At 59.5% G+C, this 14580-nt stretch overlaps 3 protein-coding genes across 12 annotated transcripts in view; 2 read left to right on the top strand and 1 right to left on the bottom strand.

The window, feature by feature from the left end:
- Positions 1 to 386, bottom strand: part of ASCC1 (activating signal cointegrator 1 complex subunit 1) — a 32073-nt gene extending 31687 nt beyond the window's left edge. For both annotated transcript variants that reach the window (XM_067000870.1, XM_048069393.2), the window contains exon 1: positions 298 to 386. In XM_067000870.1, coding sequence (XP_066856971.1) covers positions 298 to 352 — 55 coding nt within the window. In that variant the 5' untranslated portion in view covers positions 353 to 386. The remainder of the gene's footprint in view (positions 1 to 297) is intronic.
- Positions 74 to 7526, top strand: ANAPC16 (anaphase promoting complex subunit 16). 9 transcript variants are annotated; one of them, XM_067000876.1, is made up of 7 exons: positions 74 to 188; positions 1785 to 1942; positions 3002 to 3077; positions 4171 to 4245; positions 6058 to 6124; positions 6919 to 7000; positions 7375 to 7526. In XM_067000876.1, exons 1-6 carry the CDS (start codon positions 133 to 135, stop codon positions 6955 to 6957), a joined length of 471 nt encoding a protein of 156 aa, XP_066856977.1. In that variant the 5' UTR covers positions 74 to 132; the 3' UTR covers positions 6958 to 7000; positions 7375 to 7526. The 9 variants fall into 9 exon arrangements, 7 of the variants coding, with proteins under 7 accessions (XP_066856977.1, XP_066856980.1, XP_066856979.1 ...); XR_010832948.1 differs by lacking the exon at positions 3002 to 3077; XR_010832947.1 differs by lacking the exon at positions 6058 to 6124.
- Positions 7527 to 10781: 3255 nt separating this feature from the next.
- DDIT4 (DNA damage inducible transcript 4) lies at positions 10782 to 12351 on the top strand. The gene is made up of 2 exons (XM_067000873.1): positions 10782 to 10964; positions 11189 to 12351. The coding sequence occupies exons 1-2, from the start codon at positions 10868 to 10870 to the stop codon at positions 11680 to 11682; spliced, it is 591 nt and encodes a 196-aa protein (XP_066856974.1). The 5' UTR covers positions 10782 to 10867; the 3' UTR covers positions 11683 to 12351.
- Positions 12352 to 14580: the final 2229 nt, after the last annotated feature.

Genomic DNA, 14580 nt, shown 5'->3' with positions numbered 1-14580 from the left:
CTCCACCAGAAGAGGAGGGGGGCGCCCTGGGGCCCGCCCCGCGCGGGCTCCGTTGCCGTGGTTACCGCGCCCCCTCCCCTGTCCGAACCGACCGGAAGTGGGCGGGGCCCGCCGCCCGCCCGCCGCCCCAGCATGCACCGCGAGCGCGATCCCGCCCGCCGCCTGCGCCAAGCGGTGCGGGCGCCCAGGTGAGGCCCGGAGCGGGCCGCCGCGACCGGAGAGCGGCGGGAGGGGCGGGCGGGGACAGAGGAAAGCGCTCGGGGAAGCGGCGGGGCCGGCGCCGGGGGCCGCACTCACCGCCAAGCCGCTCGCTACGGAAGCCGGGGAGGGGCCCTGAAGGGGCTGTGCGCATGCGCGGTGGCGCGGCTGAGGCGGCCGCCAGGTGGGCGGGGCGTGAGCAGGGGGTGGTGCTGCGCATGCGCGGTGCGGTGGCTGAGGCGGCTGTGGGGTGGGTGGGGTGTGGGCAGGGGGCTGCGAGGCGCATGCGTGGTGCGGCGCCGCCTTCCCCTCACAAAATGGCGGGCGCCTGAGGCTGCCGGGGACGAAGCGGCTCATAAGGATTTAAAGTAAAAAATCTGGGGCTGTCAGGTCTCTGTGATTTGAAGCATCTCGTACCGTTAAAGGTGCCGTTTGGCCAGGCGTGCTCCTTCACGGCCCGGCCTGCCTGTTTCGGGGCGAGCTGCCGCGCCGCTCTGCCTCACACGCAATAAAGGAAACAACCCTGAGCTTGCTGCGAACGAGTTCACGAGTTCTAATTCCGAAAAAAAAAGCCGTTTTCTCCACCAAATCCTTGAGTGCTTTCCAAAGCTCTGTAGCTTAAAGAGTCTGTTGAAATGTATTAAATAGGGGGGAGAATAGAAACGAATTAAATAGGATAATTGGGAAGTGTGTGTCAGTAGCAAGCGTTGCTGCTTATAAAAGCATAAAAGGTGCAACAAGTGGCATCTTTTGTGCTGTCAGGTACAGAACAAGTGCCAAATACTCCATTACTACAAACGTACAGACCTCTTAAAAGGCACAGAAAAGTATACGCAACCAGCGACTGCTCTTGCGTTGTAGCGGCAGACGGCCGCCTGCCTGCTGCAGTTTGGGGTCAAACACCCTATTTTTAGGAGCTAAAGCGCGTCTGATGCAACGCGCGGAGCGGTTGCTGCAGCCGAGGCACGGCGTTGCTCCACACAGCACACAGGATGCCGTGCGGGAACTGGCAGTCCTGCGAGCTTCCAGGTTTTATGAGGGAGGAGGACTTTTTCCGTGTTTATGCTCCTGGAAACAGGGCCAAATAAAAAAAAAAAAAAGTCATCTTTTTATGACCCCAGGAGTAGGGAGAGAGCCAAGCGGCTGAAGGCCAGCAAATTCGGGTCAGCGACCCGCGCCAGGTTATTTTTATGCCCTCCAGTCATCCCGCGAAATTCCCGGGTCCCCTGGCGGAGGGGTCAGCCCGCGGGCTGCCCAGCGTGTGGGGTGCCGCCGTCCTCCTCCCGCACCTCGAGGGCACGGAGCAGCGAAGCCCTTCTCTCCGTCTGCTTTCGGAGCCGGCCGTGAACGACGTGCGCGCTCCCTGGCTGCGTGCCCTGGGAAACTCCAGCGGCGGCGGGGCCGGGACGGATGTGCGCAGGCGGGGGCGTCCTCCCCGCGGCCGGCTTCCTGCTGCCCCGCACCCAAACACAGGGGGCAGGTGCCCTCGGTTGTACCATTAGCACTGGTGTCCCGGCCCAGAAATAAGGAACTTAGCCCCTGAGGCACCCTTCCTAACTCTGCTTTGCTTCCTCCCCTCACTGCAGGCTGGGCCGAGGTGAGATGGCCGCCTCCTCCTCCTCCTCCTCAGCCGGCGGGGTCAGCGGCAGCTCGGTGACGGGATCCGGCTTCAGCGTCTCGGACCTGGCGCCGCCGCGAAAAGCCCTCTTCACCTACCCCAAAGGAGCCGGGGAGATGCTGGAAGGTGATCGTGCTGCCTAGCTTCTGCCCCCCCGCCTCCCCCCGAAGCCCCAGGGCCCGCTCAGACGCTGGCAAAAGCTGGGGGAGGAAGGAAGCGCCGGGGCCGGGGCCGGCTGGAGCGGCTTTTCCCATGGCCCTCCCTGCGGCCCCACCTCTGCCTCCCTCCCTGCAGCCACTTGCGAGGAAGTGACTTTTCTTGCTGTCACCTCGGTTTTAAATCCGTGGCAGCGCTTCAGACGAGGAAGCCATCCACCTGAAAGGGAATATGACAGCGTTAATTGCTCATTGTTAGCCGATCCTTTGATGTCGGGCAGGAATTGCTGTAAAGATAGCTGAGGCAGGAGTATTTTTCTTGGCAAACCGTGTTCTGGGCTTGGATTTGACGGGGCTAGCACAGAAGGCAGCTTGTGTCCCTGCAAGCCAGGAAACGCAAGGCTTGTTTTGGCACTCAAGCCGAGCTGAGACCTTGCTGCAGAGGTCTGCGCGAGTGGCACGAAGGGGAGATAAAGGCTGCGAGGGAGGCGTGCCTCCACAAGCACAGAGGCAAATCGGAACTAGACCTCTCTTCTGATGCTCTGAGGCTGAGCACGTTCCCCTCTGGGGCTCGCTCTGGTCGGTGCCTGGGTTTCAGGAGGCACGGACGTGACGTGACAGCGCGGGGCAGCTGGGAACCGAGCGCTGTGTCGTAACGACTGCTTTTATTACACATCGGAGCCCGTGTGCCGGTCTATTGAAGTAATTATGACTAAAGAGTTGTTCATGGAACTTAATGAGCCCTCAAAACAAATTAAAATAATGAAGCACTTTGTGTTACCAAATAGGCAGGCAACTGTTCTTCCTGAGAGCCACTTGGGGTGGGTGGCCAGGGCTCAGCTTCGGGTTAGCTCGTCCCAGCCCCGTGTCAGGGGTCTGCCAGTACCCTTAGCTTTGGGATCGCTTCTCTCCCTCGCTTTTACAGCACAGAGCATTTGTTTGATTCTGCTTTGACTGAGCCATTTGCCCGTAACACGGCAGTTGGTCTGTTCTGGGCGGCAGCACCAACTAAACGCTCTCCCTGTTACAGGAAACTTTAGCTTTTTAATTTCGGAGACAGAAGGTGATGCTCCCATTCTTTCTTCAGGCAGTTGCTGGTGGGGTAGGTGCGTACCGCTTTCCTCCTCAAAAATCCCCACTAACCGACCGGTTTTTATCGTTGCTTCGACTGTCTCACTGGTTAAATGAACCCTTAGGTGCTGGGGTTTCTTTTGGGCGGGCAAGCAGCAGAAGGCGTGCTAGTGCTGGGCAGGCAAGCAGCTGTGTGCTCCAGGCTGCTTTGTTCCTCAGGTAGCCGTGCGATCAGTTGCTGATGTAGCTTGCAAGACGCACGTTATTTGAAATCCCCTATGCAGGGTTACGGTCTAAGCCTGTGGGAGATCTGAAAGCATTACAAGGACGCAAAGTGTCTGAGCCCTGAGGGAGCCAGCCCCTGCCGTAATACTAGCTGGTTGCTGCTCAGCTTACCTTCTATTTAAAAATGGCCTAAAATTACTCGATGGAGGGAATGTAACAGAATATTTGCGGATTTGCAGCCTTGCTGCGAGCAAAGCCCCCGTGCCAGCCTGACAGCACTCTGCAAGTTCTTCAGGATAAAAAAAAAAACAACACACAAACCACGGTGGCAGAGCACGATCCCGCAGATACCCGAGGGAGGTGCTCGAGTCACCCAGCTCCGTGCGGTTTCCAGCAGGCGCGGAGCGGCGTGCGTTGTTCACGGCTTTGTTCAAGCGCGGCGGTGTCAGCGCACTCGGTGCCTGGAAGGGTCAAGCTGCTGGCACCCGCGGGCTTCAGTTGTTGGCTTTTGGGCGTTATTTATAGAAGCAAAGGGAGAACTTTGAGCCTTTTTCCATGGCGCGTGGATGCGGCGGCTCTCGGAGCTGGGTGGACCGGACCTGCTGTCACCTGCGGCCCCGTGGCGGCGGCCGCTTCGCACCCCGTGTTCAGAAATGACCCGAGGTGACAGCTCCCAGGTAGCACAGCCACCCACCGCCCCAGCTGAAGCTCTGGGCAGGATTTGAGCGCAGGGCCTGGAAACCAGAGCGCTGCTCGGTGCAGGAGAAAGTCTCGAAAGTAGACAAATGGGGAAACCCACACCTCAAACGTAAAAATAGAAGGAGGGCCGCAGCGCTTGGGTAAGGCTGCTCCGTCCTCAAACTCTGAGAAGAGATCAAACCACCTCCCTTTTTCTGTTTACAGATGGCTCGGAAAGATTCCTCTGCGAGTCTGTCTTCAGCTATCAGGTTGCATCTACATTAAAGCAAGTGAAACACGGTAAGCACCGAGCGCTGCGCGTTTTAGCTCTGCGCTGATCGGGGGAGGCGCAGGCGAGCGCGGTGAAAAGGCTGACATATTCTGGGGCGCCGACCACAAAAAAGCAGAGCGGCCTTTTAAGTTCTCGAAGTAACGAGAGGAGTCCTCCTGCAAGCCCTATGCAAAGCGAGGGGAGCCCACACAGCCTGGGCGGGAGCAGGCTGCGCCTCTCGAAGCTTGTTTTTCCATCGCTCCGCCGTGCAGCGCTGCCTTCGCAAGAGGCGAGGCCAGGAGGGGAGGCTGGGGGCAGGAAACGCCCACGACCTGCTGCTGGCCCGGCGCTGGCTGTCTCTTTGGCCCCGGGCACGTCACTTGACGCTGCCTTTGTTTCCCGGCTGAGCCCTCATGACACCGGCGGGGTCGAGCGAGGTTTCCAGAGGTGTTTGGGAGACAACACGGCGCTCCGTGCGAGTGTCTGGCGTGCAGTGGCAGGGCTCACTCTGCTCTGTCCCTCCCCAAGAGCATTGCTTGAGCTTTTTTCCCCTCCTCGGATCTCTGCCCGCAGCCCAGGTGTCGGTAACCGAACGACGGGCTCGGCTGCACGGCGGCTCTCGTTCTCAGGACGTCGGGCAGAGCTCCACGCCGGAGCCCAGCTGTCTCTCGAGGGTCACATCCTTTTGGTCCCCACCTCTCGTCAGCTAGAATGGGCACTTCCACGTGTTGTCTCAGCCCGGCGAGGCTTCCTGTCCTCTGCCAGTAGGAAGTCTCAGGGTGTGCTTGCGGGGCCGTGATCCCGTGTTCCTGGCCTGAAGAGCACGGCCGAGCTGGAGAGCCATTGTTTGCACAGCTCCCGCGGCTCTCGCTGCCAGCGGGCGGGCACCTTAACGAGCAGCAGCTTCTGAAACTGGTGTGTGAAGCGCTGGTCGCCTCCCCGGAGGAAAGGCTCCAAACAAGATGGAGGTCATCGTTCTGTTTGCTTGTTTGACAGCCCCCAGAGCAGCACGTCGCAGGAGGTGGAGTGCGAACAGCCCCTTAGAAGCGCCCAGCCTCTGCGGGGCAGGAGGCACGAATCCCGCGCGTTTTACGTTAGGCCTTTTGCTGGCAAGTCGGCTCCTACTGGGACGTTTTTCCGAGAGGCTGCCGAGCTCTAAAACTTGCCGTGCAGCCAAGGAAGAAGGGCTATTCTCATCTCTGCACCGCCGCAGCTCATTTAGTTGAGAATGGAGCCTGCGTGCCAAGCGCACAGCCGGTTTTAAATAAAGCTGAGAGGAACAAGTTGTCCTGGGGAACCCCGGGGAGCCAGCCTGCCTCTCCTGGGTGACATTGGTGTCTTTAGCATGCTCTGGCTGCAGGGCGCTGCTGGTACAGTCACCCAGGCCCTTCTCAAAGGCCCGTCATTAAAACGAGGAGCTCCTCACGCTGCAGCCAGCCCTGCCCGGGGCTCTGCGCAGGCCAGGCCTTCCCTAAACCTCTCTCTTCTTTTGCCCCAGAAACATTTATGCTAAAGAAGTGAGCCCCACGCTGTTTTCACCTCCTTACTGGCCTCGTGGTTCCCTGGTACGACTTGGATTTTTATGGCAGAGGCGGGAATGGGTAAAATACAGCGTCACCATCAGCTGCAGCAGAAAAGCCTGTCCCTTTTGCTTTCCAGTGTGATCCGGGGAGGTCTCCTCGCCGTTTGCATGGGCTGTAGGAGTGGTTCCGCGTTCAGTCAGCTTTTGGTGGGGTTTTTTCTACGCTCCGTTCCCCACCGACAGCTGGGAATTTACGTCTAATTGAAAGGCTTAATTGCAGTGTCGTTGCAAACCGCAGTTACCTTTGAACTTCTCGCAGATCAACAAGTTGCACGGATGGAAAAACTCGCCGGGCTGGTGGAGGAGCTGGAGGCAGACGAGTGGAGGTACAAGCCAATCGAGCAGCTGCTGGGATTCACTCCCTCCTCGGGCTGAGCGCGTCTGGACGGCTGCTGCCGGGGAGCAGGGGAAAGGCACTCTCTGGCCCGGCTTCAAAACACCCCACCGTTTATCGGGATGCTTACAGCTGCATCAGCAGGATTGGGCTTCTTGTTGTTCTTTTGGTTTTTTTTATGTTGACGGGAGATCCTTTGAGCTGCCAGTAAATTGAAATTACGGGACTCTGGAAGTCTTCCACGGTGGTACAGGCTGGCAGGGCTCAGTTTTTGCAGCTAAAAAAAGGGGATGAGTTTTAAAGAAGTCGAAGAACAACCTTACTGCGAACAGAGAGGGGAAGACGTACAGCTTGGTGGCGGGGGAGGCAGCCCAGTAAGTCAGTGCTGCGCTTCCCGGGGGCCTGCTGGAAGGGCCAGGTGACGGGCTGGCTGGGAAGCGAGCGTTCTTGCCACTGGAGCCAGGCCTCTGCAGAGCAGCAGTACGCAGCCCTGCCAGAAACACTCTTCAGCCCCAGCCCTTCCTTTGGGGAACTGACAGGATGAGACCCGTCCTGGGTCAGCTGAGAAGGGGCAAGCGGTGATGCTTGCTGCAGCAGTACCTCGGGTGTTGCTGAGGCTGTTTTCTCTGCGCTGCTTTCTCTGGTGTCTGCGCAGAGTGCTGCTGGGGCGTCGCTCTGTAGTGCAGAAGCTGTACCCTTAATACCCCGAAACCCTTTTCATTACATATTAGATTGCTCTGTGATAATAAAATAATTCTGTCTTTGAAATCATTTCTCTTTTCACAGCTTGGGGTGGTTCCGATGAAAGAAACTGTCAGCTGTTGAGTGTAGTTTAATGAAGTTCTGAGGCACCTTGGCTGTTGTAATGGTAAATTTAAATTCAATTAAAAATATCCTGAGAGAAATCAAGGCACACTTGCTTTATGCTCAGAAGTGGATTAGGTTAAATCAGATTTTAATCCCGATTTAACTCCACGAGCAGAAAACCCTTATTTAAATCCATCCGTTTTAGTCATCTTGTTTTTCATTTGTACCTCAGTTCTGTTCTGAAGGAGAACTGGATTTCTATTTTCTGGCGTAACCATTTCAACATGTTCATTTTCCATTTATTAGCCAGCAGGGGGATAGGATCTGCACTGTACTTAAGCAATTGTACAATGTCATAATCCAGCTGCCTAATTCTTCCATTTTCATTATCTTACTTACCAGATGCTTTTTTTTTTTTTAACTCAACGATTTCAGCCCAGCCACATCTGGATTGAAACTGAGAGGCAATCGAATCTGTACACGTTTCAGCAGTTTCACCAGCAATCTGCGGTAACAAGAGCAAGGAGGAAAAGCGTGCGGCCATGTTTTGCATTTGTTTCTGTTTATAAATTAGTCCTGGTGTCGGAGCCAACTTTTCATTGCTCAGAGAGAGGCACTGAGATTACAGGTAACAGAAAACCCTACAAAACAGTACAGGATGTGATGGAGAGCGCTGCGGGGCCAGCCCCTGTCTGCCCGTGCAAGCAAAGGCCGTGCCCTCTTTGCCAGATTTCCTCCTCTTACTCAGCATGACCCTCATCCGAGGATCCGTTTTGGGGACTGCGCTGCCCTGCCACGGCCCCAGCCTCCCGCTGCCGCACAAAAGCCAGCCCCGACCCGAAGGTGCAGCTCTGCACCCGTGCAAATTCGCCCTACCGGTTCTGAAACCGCTTACAGGCGTTGGTTCGTAACGCTGCAGCTCGGCCGGGACGGGTCCCACGCTTCCTCCCCAGCCTCTGCTCCTGCAGGGCAGCCCCGAGCTCCCCTCACCTGTCACCCGTTTAACTGATGACACTTGCACTCCAAACTCAGTCTGAGATGGGGTGGGTTTTGGAAAAGAAGGGAGCTTTTCAATTCTCAGCTTGTTTGTTTCAAACCAGCTATTTTTAATCCCCTTCCCCCCAGCCACCCAACCCCACCTTGGCCAAAACACCTCCGTATCGCCAAGCTGCGACACCCACGGCTCCCCTCGCTACCTGCCGCGAGCTGAGCTCGGGCTGAGCCTCGCCCACCCTACGTGCTGCGATCAGCAGAGTTGGAAACGGAAAAAAAAAAAAAAAACTTCGGGTTTTTCTTGCATGAAATTAAACTTTTCCACCCCTGCAGCTGCGGGGGTGCCAGGGCATCAGTGCCTGCAGCAGGCTGGCGCTGAGGCCAGGTCCCTGAGCTGCGGCTCCACACCGAGTGCTGAAGGTGAACGTTTCAGCACAGGTACCCAAATCTCCCTAGTGCAGCGCCTGACAAAGGGTCCCAAGCCCCCTGGGGCTGAGATTTCCCCCCAGAGCCCCGCACAGCCCCTTTCCCTTCTCCCTCCCCATGTTTTTCAGCTGTTCCTTGGTGTTTGCTGGGCTTGTGGCTGGAACAAGCAAACCCAAGGAACAACCCCAGCTCCCCGCCGTACATGGCTTGTTTGTATGTGCTCAGCACCAAAATAGACGCGTGTGTGTGAGAGCTATTGAGAGGAAGTGAAAAGTTCATCGTGTACAGTATGACAAACGCAAAAACATGTTGTCGGTCCGTCCCTCCTCCCGCTCGGTAAACACTTTATGTAAGGCAGCGAGAGAACCGGAGGGCTTGCTGCAGAGCTCCCTCTGCTCCAAACACAGGTTTGGAAACTCGTGGAGAGCCCCATTTCTGCTTTGTGCATCTGTGGGGCAGGCTTGGGGACGACCAAACCTCTCCGGGGTTTTGTAGCACCCTGCCCAAAGCTGGGGGGGGGGGGTCTCGAGCTGCTCTGAAATTATTTTGAGGCTTGGCCGCAGCTGGGAGCGGAGGGGGAAGGGAGCAAAAAGTTGAGGCGGGGAGGGGAGTGGAAAGGGGAAAAAAAAAAAAAAAAAAAAACACGAACAAAGAGCCTCGTTCAGGGCTGCTCGCTGGTTTTCCTGTGGGTGCCGGCGGCAGAACGCCATGTACCGGCGCAGCCCCGCGCCCGCCTCCCTCCCCGGGCCTCGCGCCGGAGCCAAGGCACGCGCCGGGACAAAACCCCAACGCCGTGCGTGCGGCCCTGGCACGGGGGGCTTGGCCGTGGGGTGCGAGCACCCACCGTGGCCAGGCTGCGTGGGTCGCATTTTGGGTGTACGCATGGACAGAGGGGCTGGGGATGCTCCGTGCCCCCCTCTCAGCACGCCCATGTTTCACTTGCATGTCCCCAAGCAGATTTTTTGGCACTCACGGCCCTTCCCCCCCCCCCCCCCCCATCCTGCATGCAGAAATAAAGCATAAATCCACCTAAACCCAACTTTTTGGGACCTTGGCAAGGACAGGGGTAGCCACAGCCCCTCGGGGCAGAAATCCGTGCCCACCGCCCGCCGTGGACGTGCGCCGAGGCACTCGCCGAGCCCCTTGCATCGCCTTCCCCCCGGGCCCGGCCCCTCCAGCGCAGCGGAGCAGCGTGATGGAGCGAATCTAATCTCCGGCGGGGAGGGAAGGAGGCGGGGGGGTCCCGGCAGGCCGGGAACAGCCTGTCCAGAAAGTTTCTGCACAAACAGTCCCGCGCCTCTTGGCCGGGCTCGCTCCCCGCTACGTGCGCACGCCGCAGGAACGGGGGCCGCAGAGCCCCTCGGGCCCCACCGCGGGAGGTTTCGGGGAGGGGAAGCACCGTGGTTGGCGATGTAGGAAAACTGATTTTGGGCCCAAAACCCCTGTTCTTGGGACTCCGCTGCAGGAGGGTCGCAGAGAAACGGGGGGGGGATGTTATGCCAAAGAAAGAAAAATATTTACGCTCGGCGCAGCCTGGGATGTCTGTGTTTGAATTCAAGCTTATTTTTAGCAAGATGTGGTCCCTGTTATCCTTTGTTTTTTTTTTTTTTCCACTCGTTTACCATTTTCCCCCATTTTGACCCCATTTTGTTCCCAATCTATTTTTGGCAAACATTTGCACAGGCAACTTGGGACTGAAGAAGGGGGAAAACCGTGAGGTAAATTTTGTTAGAACCCGGCTCCCAAGCACCATCTGAGTGTCTCCAGGCACGTACGTGCCCGTCTCGCCGTCCCGTACGGCCACTGCACAAACACCAGTGCACATTTTTGTCAGCTGGGGCTGGGGCTGCTTCGTTTTTGCCCCCAAAAGCGGGGCTGTTGCAGGGGTGCAGACACACAGCACCCAGATCACTGGGGGCACAGAGTTGGGGGGTGTTTACCCCTACAGCTAAGGAAACACCACAACAATCTGTGGTAAAAAAGCTTTTTTAGGGCATTTTGGAGTGTTTTTTGTCTGTGACAAGCGGCGCTGCCCTTGCCACCGAGCCCCCGGCCGCCACAAAATGGCAGCCCCCCGCCTCGGGGGCACCAGCCCTGACCCAGCACCCGGCCTGACTGCACGGGACCGAGCCCTGCCGAGGCCAGGAAGGCGGGGGCGGGCGGGGAGATGTGTGAAAACACCGACTTTTGTGGCAATTTCGGGACCCGAAGCCCGACGGGACCCAGCGCCCGCGGGCGGCCGGGCCCTGAGGCGAGGGGCCGGGAGGGGGGGGGGGGGGGGGAGGGAGGAGGGGGCAGGGGGGCGGCGCGTGCCCGCTGTCACCGGGCAGGAGAGACGCCGCGGACGTGCCCCGCGCTGCCATTGGCGGAGGGCGCCGGCCGGGGGGCGTGGCCTGCCGCTCCGTGTCTATATAAGCCGCTGCGGCGGCGGTTCTTCGTTCAGAGCGGTGCGGCGGGCGGGAGAAGGCGTAGGGGTGCGCGCGGTGGCAGCGCTGCTAAAGCCCTCGTCATGGCCGGGCTGTGGGAGCGGCTGGCGGGCGGCGACAGGGGCCGCATGGAGAGCTCCGACTGCGAGTCGCTGGGCAGCGCCTCCGGCTCGGAGGGAGGTGAGCGGCGGGAGCCCTGAGGAGGGGGCAGTGAGGCGGCGGGGGGGTTCCTGAGGGGCCGGGGGGGCCCTGGGGGGTTGGGGCCTGGTGAGGGGACAGGGCCCTGGTGAGGGGAGAGGCCCTGAGGGGATCAGTGGGGGGCCGCGCCACACCGCCCCGTTCATCCCCCCATCGCCGTGTGGAGCCCCTCAGGCTGCCCGGTACTGACCCGTTCTTCTCCGCAGACCTCGACTCCGCCGACCAGGCCTCGCTGCCGGACCTGGACCTGCTGCTGCACGACCCCGAGGACGAGGTGCTGTGCGCCGAGCTGCTGGAGCTGGTGCAGGCCACCCTGGGGAAGGCTGCGCTGGGCGCCCAGCGCTGCTCGCGCCTCCTGATGCCGGCCCAGCTCGTGGCGCAGGTGAGGACGGAGCTGCTGCGCCTGGCCTGCAGCGAGCCCTGCGGGCTGCGTGGGGCCCTCCTCGACCTCTGCGTGGAGCACGGCAAGGCCTGCCACGACGTGGGGCACATCGCCGTGGACCCCGCTGTGGTGCCCACCTTCCAGCTCACCCTGGTGCTGCGGCTGGACTCGCGCCTCTGGCCCAAGATCCAGGGACTCTTTGCCTCGGGGCCCGCGTTCACCCCGGGCTTCAGCCAGTCCCTGAAGCTGAGCACGGGCTTCAGGGTCATCAAGAAGAAGCTGTACAGCTCCGAGCAGCTGCTCATTGAAGAGTGCTGAAGGGGACACGGCTCACCCAAGTGCTTCGGAAGAGCTGACACTCGCCGAGCTGGTTAGAGCGTGGCGGCTCCCAGTGGCCGCAGTAGTTTAGGTTAGGCTGGAGTAGGGCGTAGGTGGATGTAGCTGGGGCAGGCGGAGGCCCTGCGGGGGAGGCCCTGGTGTGGAGCCCCCCTGCCAGGCGGGCGCGGGGCCGTACGGTGCTTGCCTCACACTTCCGTGATTGTAGGATGATTGCGGTGACTGCGCCCCTGGGCTCGGCAGCGGGGCTGCCGCGGGGGCAGGCGGTCTCCTCCTGGTTAATTGTTTTTGTTGTAACAACGATTGTAATCAATGGGGTTTCTGGGGGAGGGCGCGCGTGTGGGAGCGAGTGACAGCGGAGTGAAGCCTGGATCAAAGACAGAACTCCCCTGCTGATGCCTGGGCAGCTGTGCTGGGGCTCCTGGTGTGGCAGGAGGGGTCTGGAGCTGTGTCATGGCTCCATGACACAGGGAGGAGAGCCTGGGGGAGAGGGGCGTGCAAGGTGCTGTGGGGACGGAGGGCGGGACCCCTCACCGATACACCCTGTGCGCTCCATTGATTACAGTTTACACTCATACACTTGATGTTCAAGTGCAAGACTTCCTATGCAATTGTTTTTTACTTTTCTAATAAAACCTGTCTAATTGATAACCTGCCGCCTCCCTGTCTTCACTGGGCTCTGACGGATGACACAACTGCCTCCCCGATGACCCAGATCCCCCCTTGTGCCCCGCGCCCGTGGGAATCCCTCCCAGCAGCCCCCCTTGAGGAAGGGGCAGGTGTCCTGGTGCACCTCAGCATGGGGCTGTGACTCAGGCAGGGCTGAGTCAGGCCTGGGTGGCAGCACCCCGTCACCAAAGCCACAAGGAAGTGGCCGGGGGGGGGGAATTTGGGAAAAAAACAGGAGTGTCTGGTAAAAGGGGTGTGGTGAAAGGGGGAGGGAGGGAGGGAGAGCGGGGAGGTCTTGGGGGGGGGGGGGTTGTCAAATCTGCCCTGGTCTGCACAGGCAGTGCTTCCCTCAAAACACTCCTGAGCTGCCTCCTCACATCCACACTGCTGAGTGCAATTACGCCAGCCCGCAATTAAACGACTCAGAAAAGAGGCTTTCACTGCAGTGTAATTAAAGCAGGCACGCTGGGTCAGGCGCGAGGTGCAGAGGCTAAACCCAGGCTGAGAGACAAAATTACACACTTCCCTCTGAGTGCGAGTCGGTTCTGGCTCAGGGTTGTTTGGTTTTTTTCCCTTCCTCTTCAGCCAGACGCTGACTGCTGGAGATTCTCGCTGCTGCTGCTGAAAGGGACGGCCCCGAGCGCTGGGAGCTGAGGCTATGCACACCACGGGGATGCCACCGGGAGCAGCTCGCCTCCAAAAGCCAGGTTGTGCGAGGGCATCTGTCCCCTCCAGGTCCCAAAATTTGGGCGCTTCCAAGGGCTGCTGAGCTGGGATCATTCGTCCACAGCCCTGTTTTTGGGGTCAGGCGGGCCGTGGCACAGTCCAAAAATCCCTGACGCAGGTGGCCCAGCTCACAGAACCCCAAAAGCAGGCGGAGCAGCCGAGGCGCGCTGCAGAACGGGCAGTTCTTCGCACCGGTGTCACGGGACAGAGCAGGCACGTCGCTGCCCCGGCAGCGGTGTCACCGCCATCCTGGCTGCTGAGGCATGGCGTGGCTCAGGCTATTTTTAGCTTTTTACACGTATTTTTACACCGCCCTCTCCTGAGCACGCCAGGGGCTCACCCCGCGCCATGCCAGCCCCAGCTCGTCCCCCGGCCGCACGCGGGGGACTCGGTGTCACTTCTCAGAGCTGCTATTGCACGGAATGACCCAGGGCTTCACAGAACACTCAGAAAAAAGCCTGACAAAACCAAACCCATCCGCGCCGGGTCCCCCAAACGCCCCGCGGCCACCCCAAACATCCCCGGCACAGATCCAGCCCCGGTAGCTGAGCCGTGGCTCCTATTTATAGCGAAATGCCCTTTCTGTGATCCCCGGGGGCGGATGGGCAGCAAGGTCCCTGGGGCAGCGAGAGGCTCTCTGGCAGCTCCCTGGAAGGTGCCAGAAGGTCCCGGCGAGGCTTTATTTAGCTGCCCCGTGGGGACAGGGCAGGCAGAGGGGTGTCTGGGGGCCCGCGAGGACACGGCGGGGCTGGTTGTGGCGCCGGCCAAAATCAGGCTCCCCTCTGCAGCACCCAGGCGGCACTTCAGTGAGGGAGACCTCTGAATTTATTTAAATAAATAAAATTGGGATTGTTCTAGGGCATGGGCAGCCATGAAGTGAGCGAGGCCCAGGAGTTAAATACAGGAATACCCCCAGACACCTTGATTTCACCTTAAAAAAAATAAATTATGGTGTCAGAAGCGGGGCCCCATTCACTCCCTACCTGCTGGAGGAGGATGCTCTCAGGGTGCTGGCCATCCCCTGCTGCCTCCCTCCCTGGGGAGCCACCCCAGCTAAATGCTTGCCTTCCCAATCAGGCTAACGAGGTGGGGAAGGAGCTAACGGGCAGCCCAAATTGCCCACACAACAGCCACTGAGCACACCAAAACCTTGAGTATCTCTTGCTCCTCCAGCCTGGGCACGGCCCAAACCACAGCAAAATCCCCCCGAAACCGCCGTGCCGTGGAGCTGCCACCCTTCCTGGTGGCAACAACACACGTTCGTTAGCGGCAGCTCATTAAGGGCGCGGAGGCACCCGCTGGCAGAACCAAGGGGTCCGGCGGCTCGGGCTTTGTTTGCACTGAGTCACCGCCACTGCCAGGAACTCGGCGAGGGGAAATCAAAGCCTCGCAGCCCGGCTTCAAAGGAGGGGGAAAAGGGAACAAGAGGAAATCCCGGCCCTTGGGAGCGTGGGGCTGGGCAGGAGGGGGGAACTTCGGCTGGGT

This window comes from Anser cygnoides, chromosome 7, assembly GCF_040182565.1.
Source record: "Anser cygnoides isolate HZ-2024a breed goose chromosome 7, Taihu_goose_T2T_genome, whole genome shotgun sequence".
In the NCBI taxonomy this organism is placed as follows: Eukaryota; Metazoa; Chordata; class Aves; order Anseriformes; family Anatidae; genus Anser; species Anser cygnoides.
The sequence above is the reverse complement of the archived record's forward strand: the minus strand, read 5'-3'. Positions and strand labels throughout refer to the sequence as shown.

Excerpts from the sequence above, each read along its gene's own strand:
- DDIT4 (XM_067000873.1), top strand. The coding sequence starts at position 10,868 with ATGGCCGGGCTGTGGGAGCGGCTGGCGGGCGGCGACAGGGGCCGCATG. Across the intron at positions 10,965-11,188 it reads CGCCTCCGGCTCGGAGGGAG|ACCTCGACTCCGCCGACCAG; the intron begins GTGAGCGGCGGG and ends TCTTCTCCGCAG.
- ANAPC16 (XM_067000874.1), top strand. The coding sequence starts at position 133 with ATGCACCGCGAGCGCGATCCCGCCCGCCGCCTGCGCCAAGCGGTGCGG. Across the intron at positions 1,943-3,001 it reads AGCCGGGGAGATGCTGGAAG|GAAACTTTAGCTTTTTAATT; the intron begins GTGATCGTGCTG and ends TCCCTGTTACAG. Across the intron at positions 4,246-6,057 it reads ATTAAAGCAAGTGAAACACG|ATCAACAAGTTGCACGGATG; the intron begins GTAAGCACCGAG and ends AACTTCTCGCAG.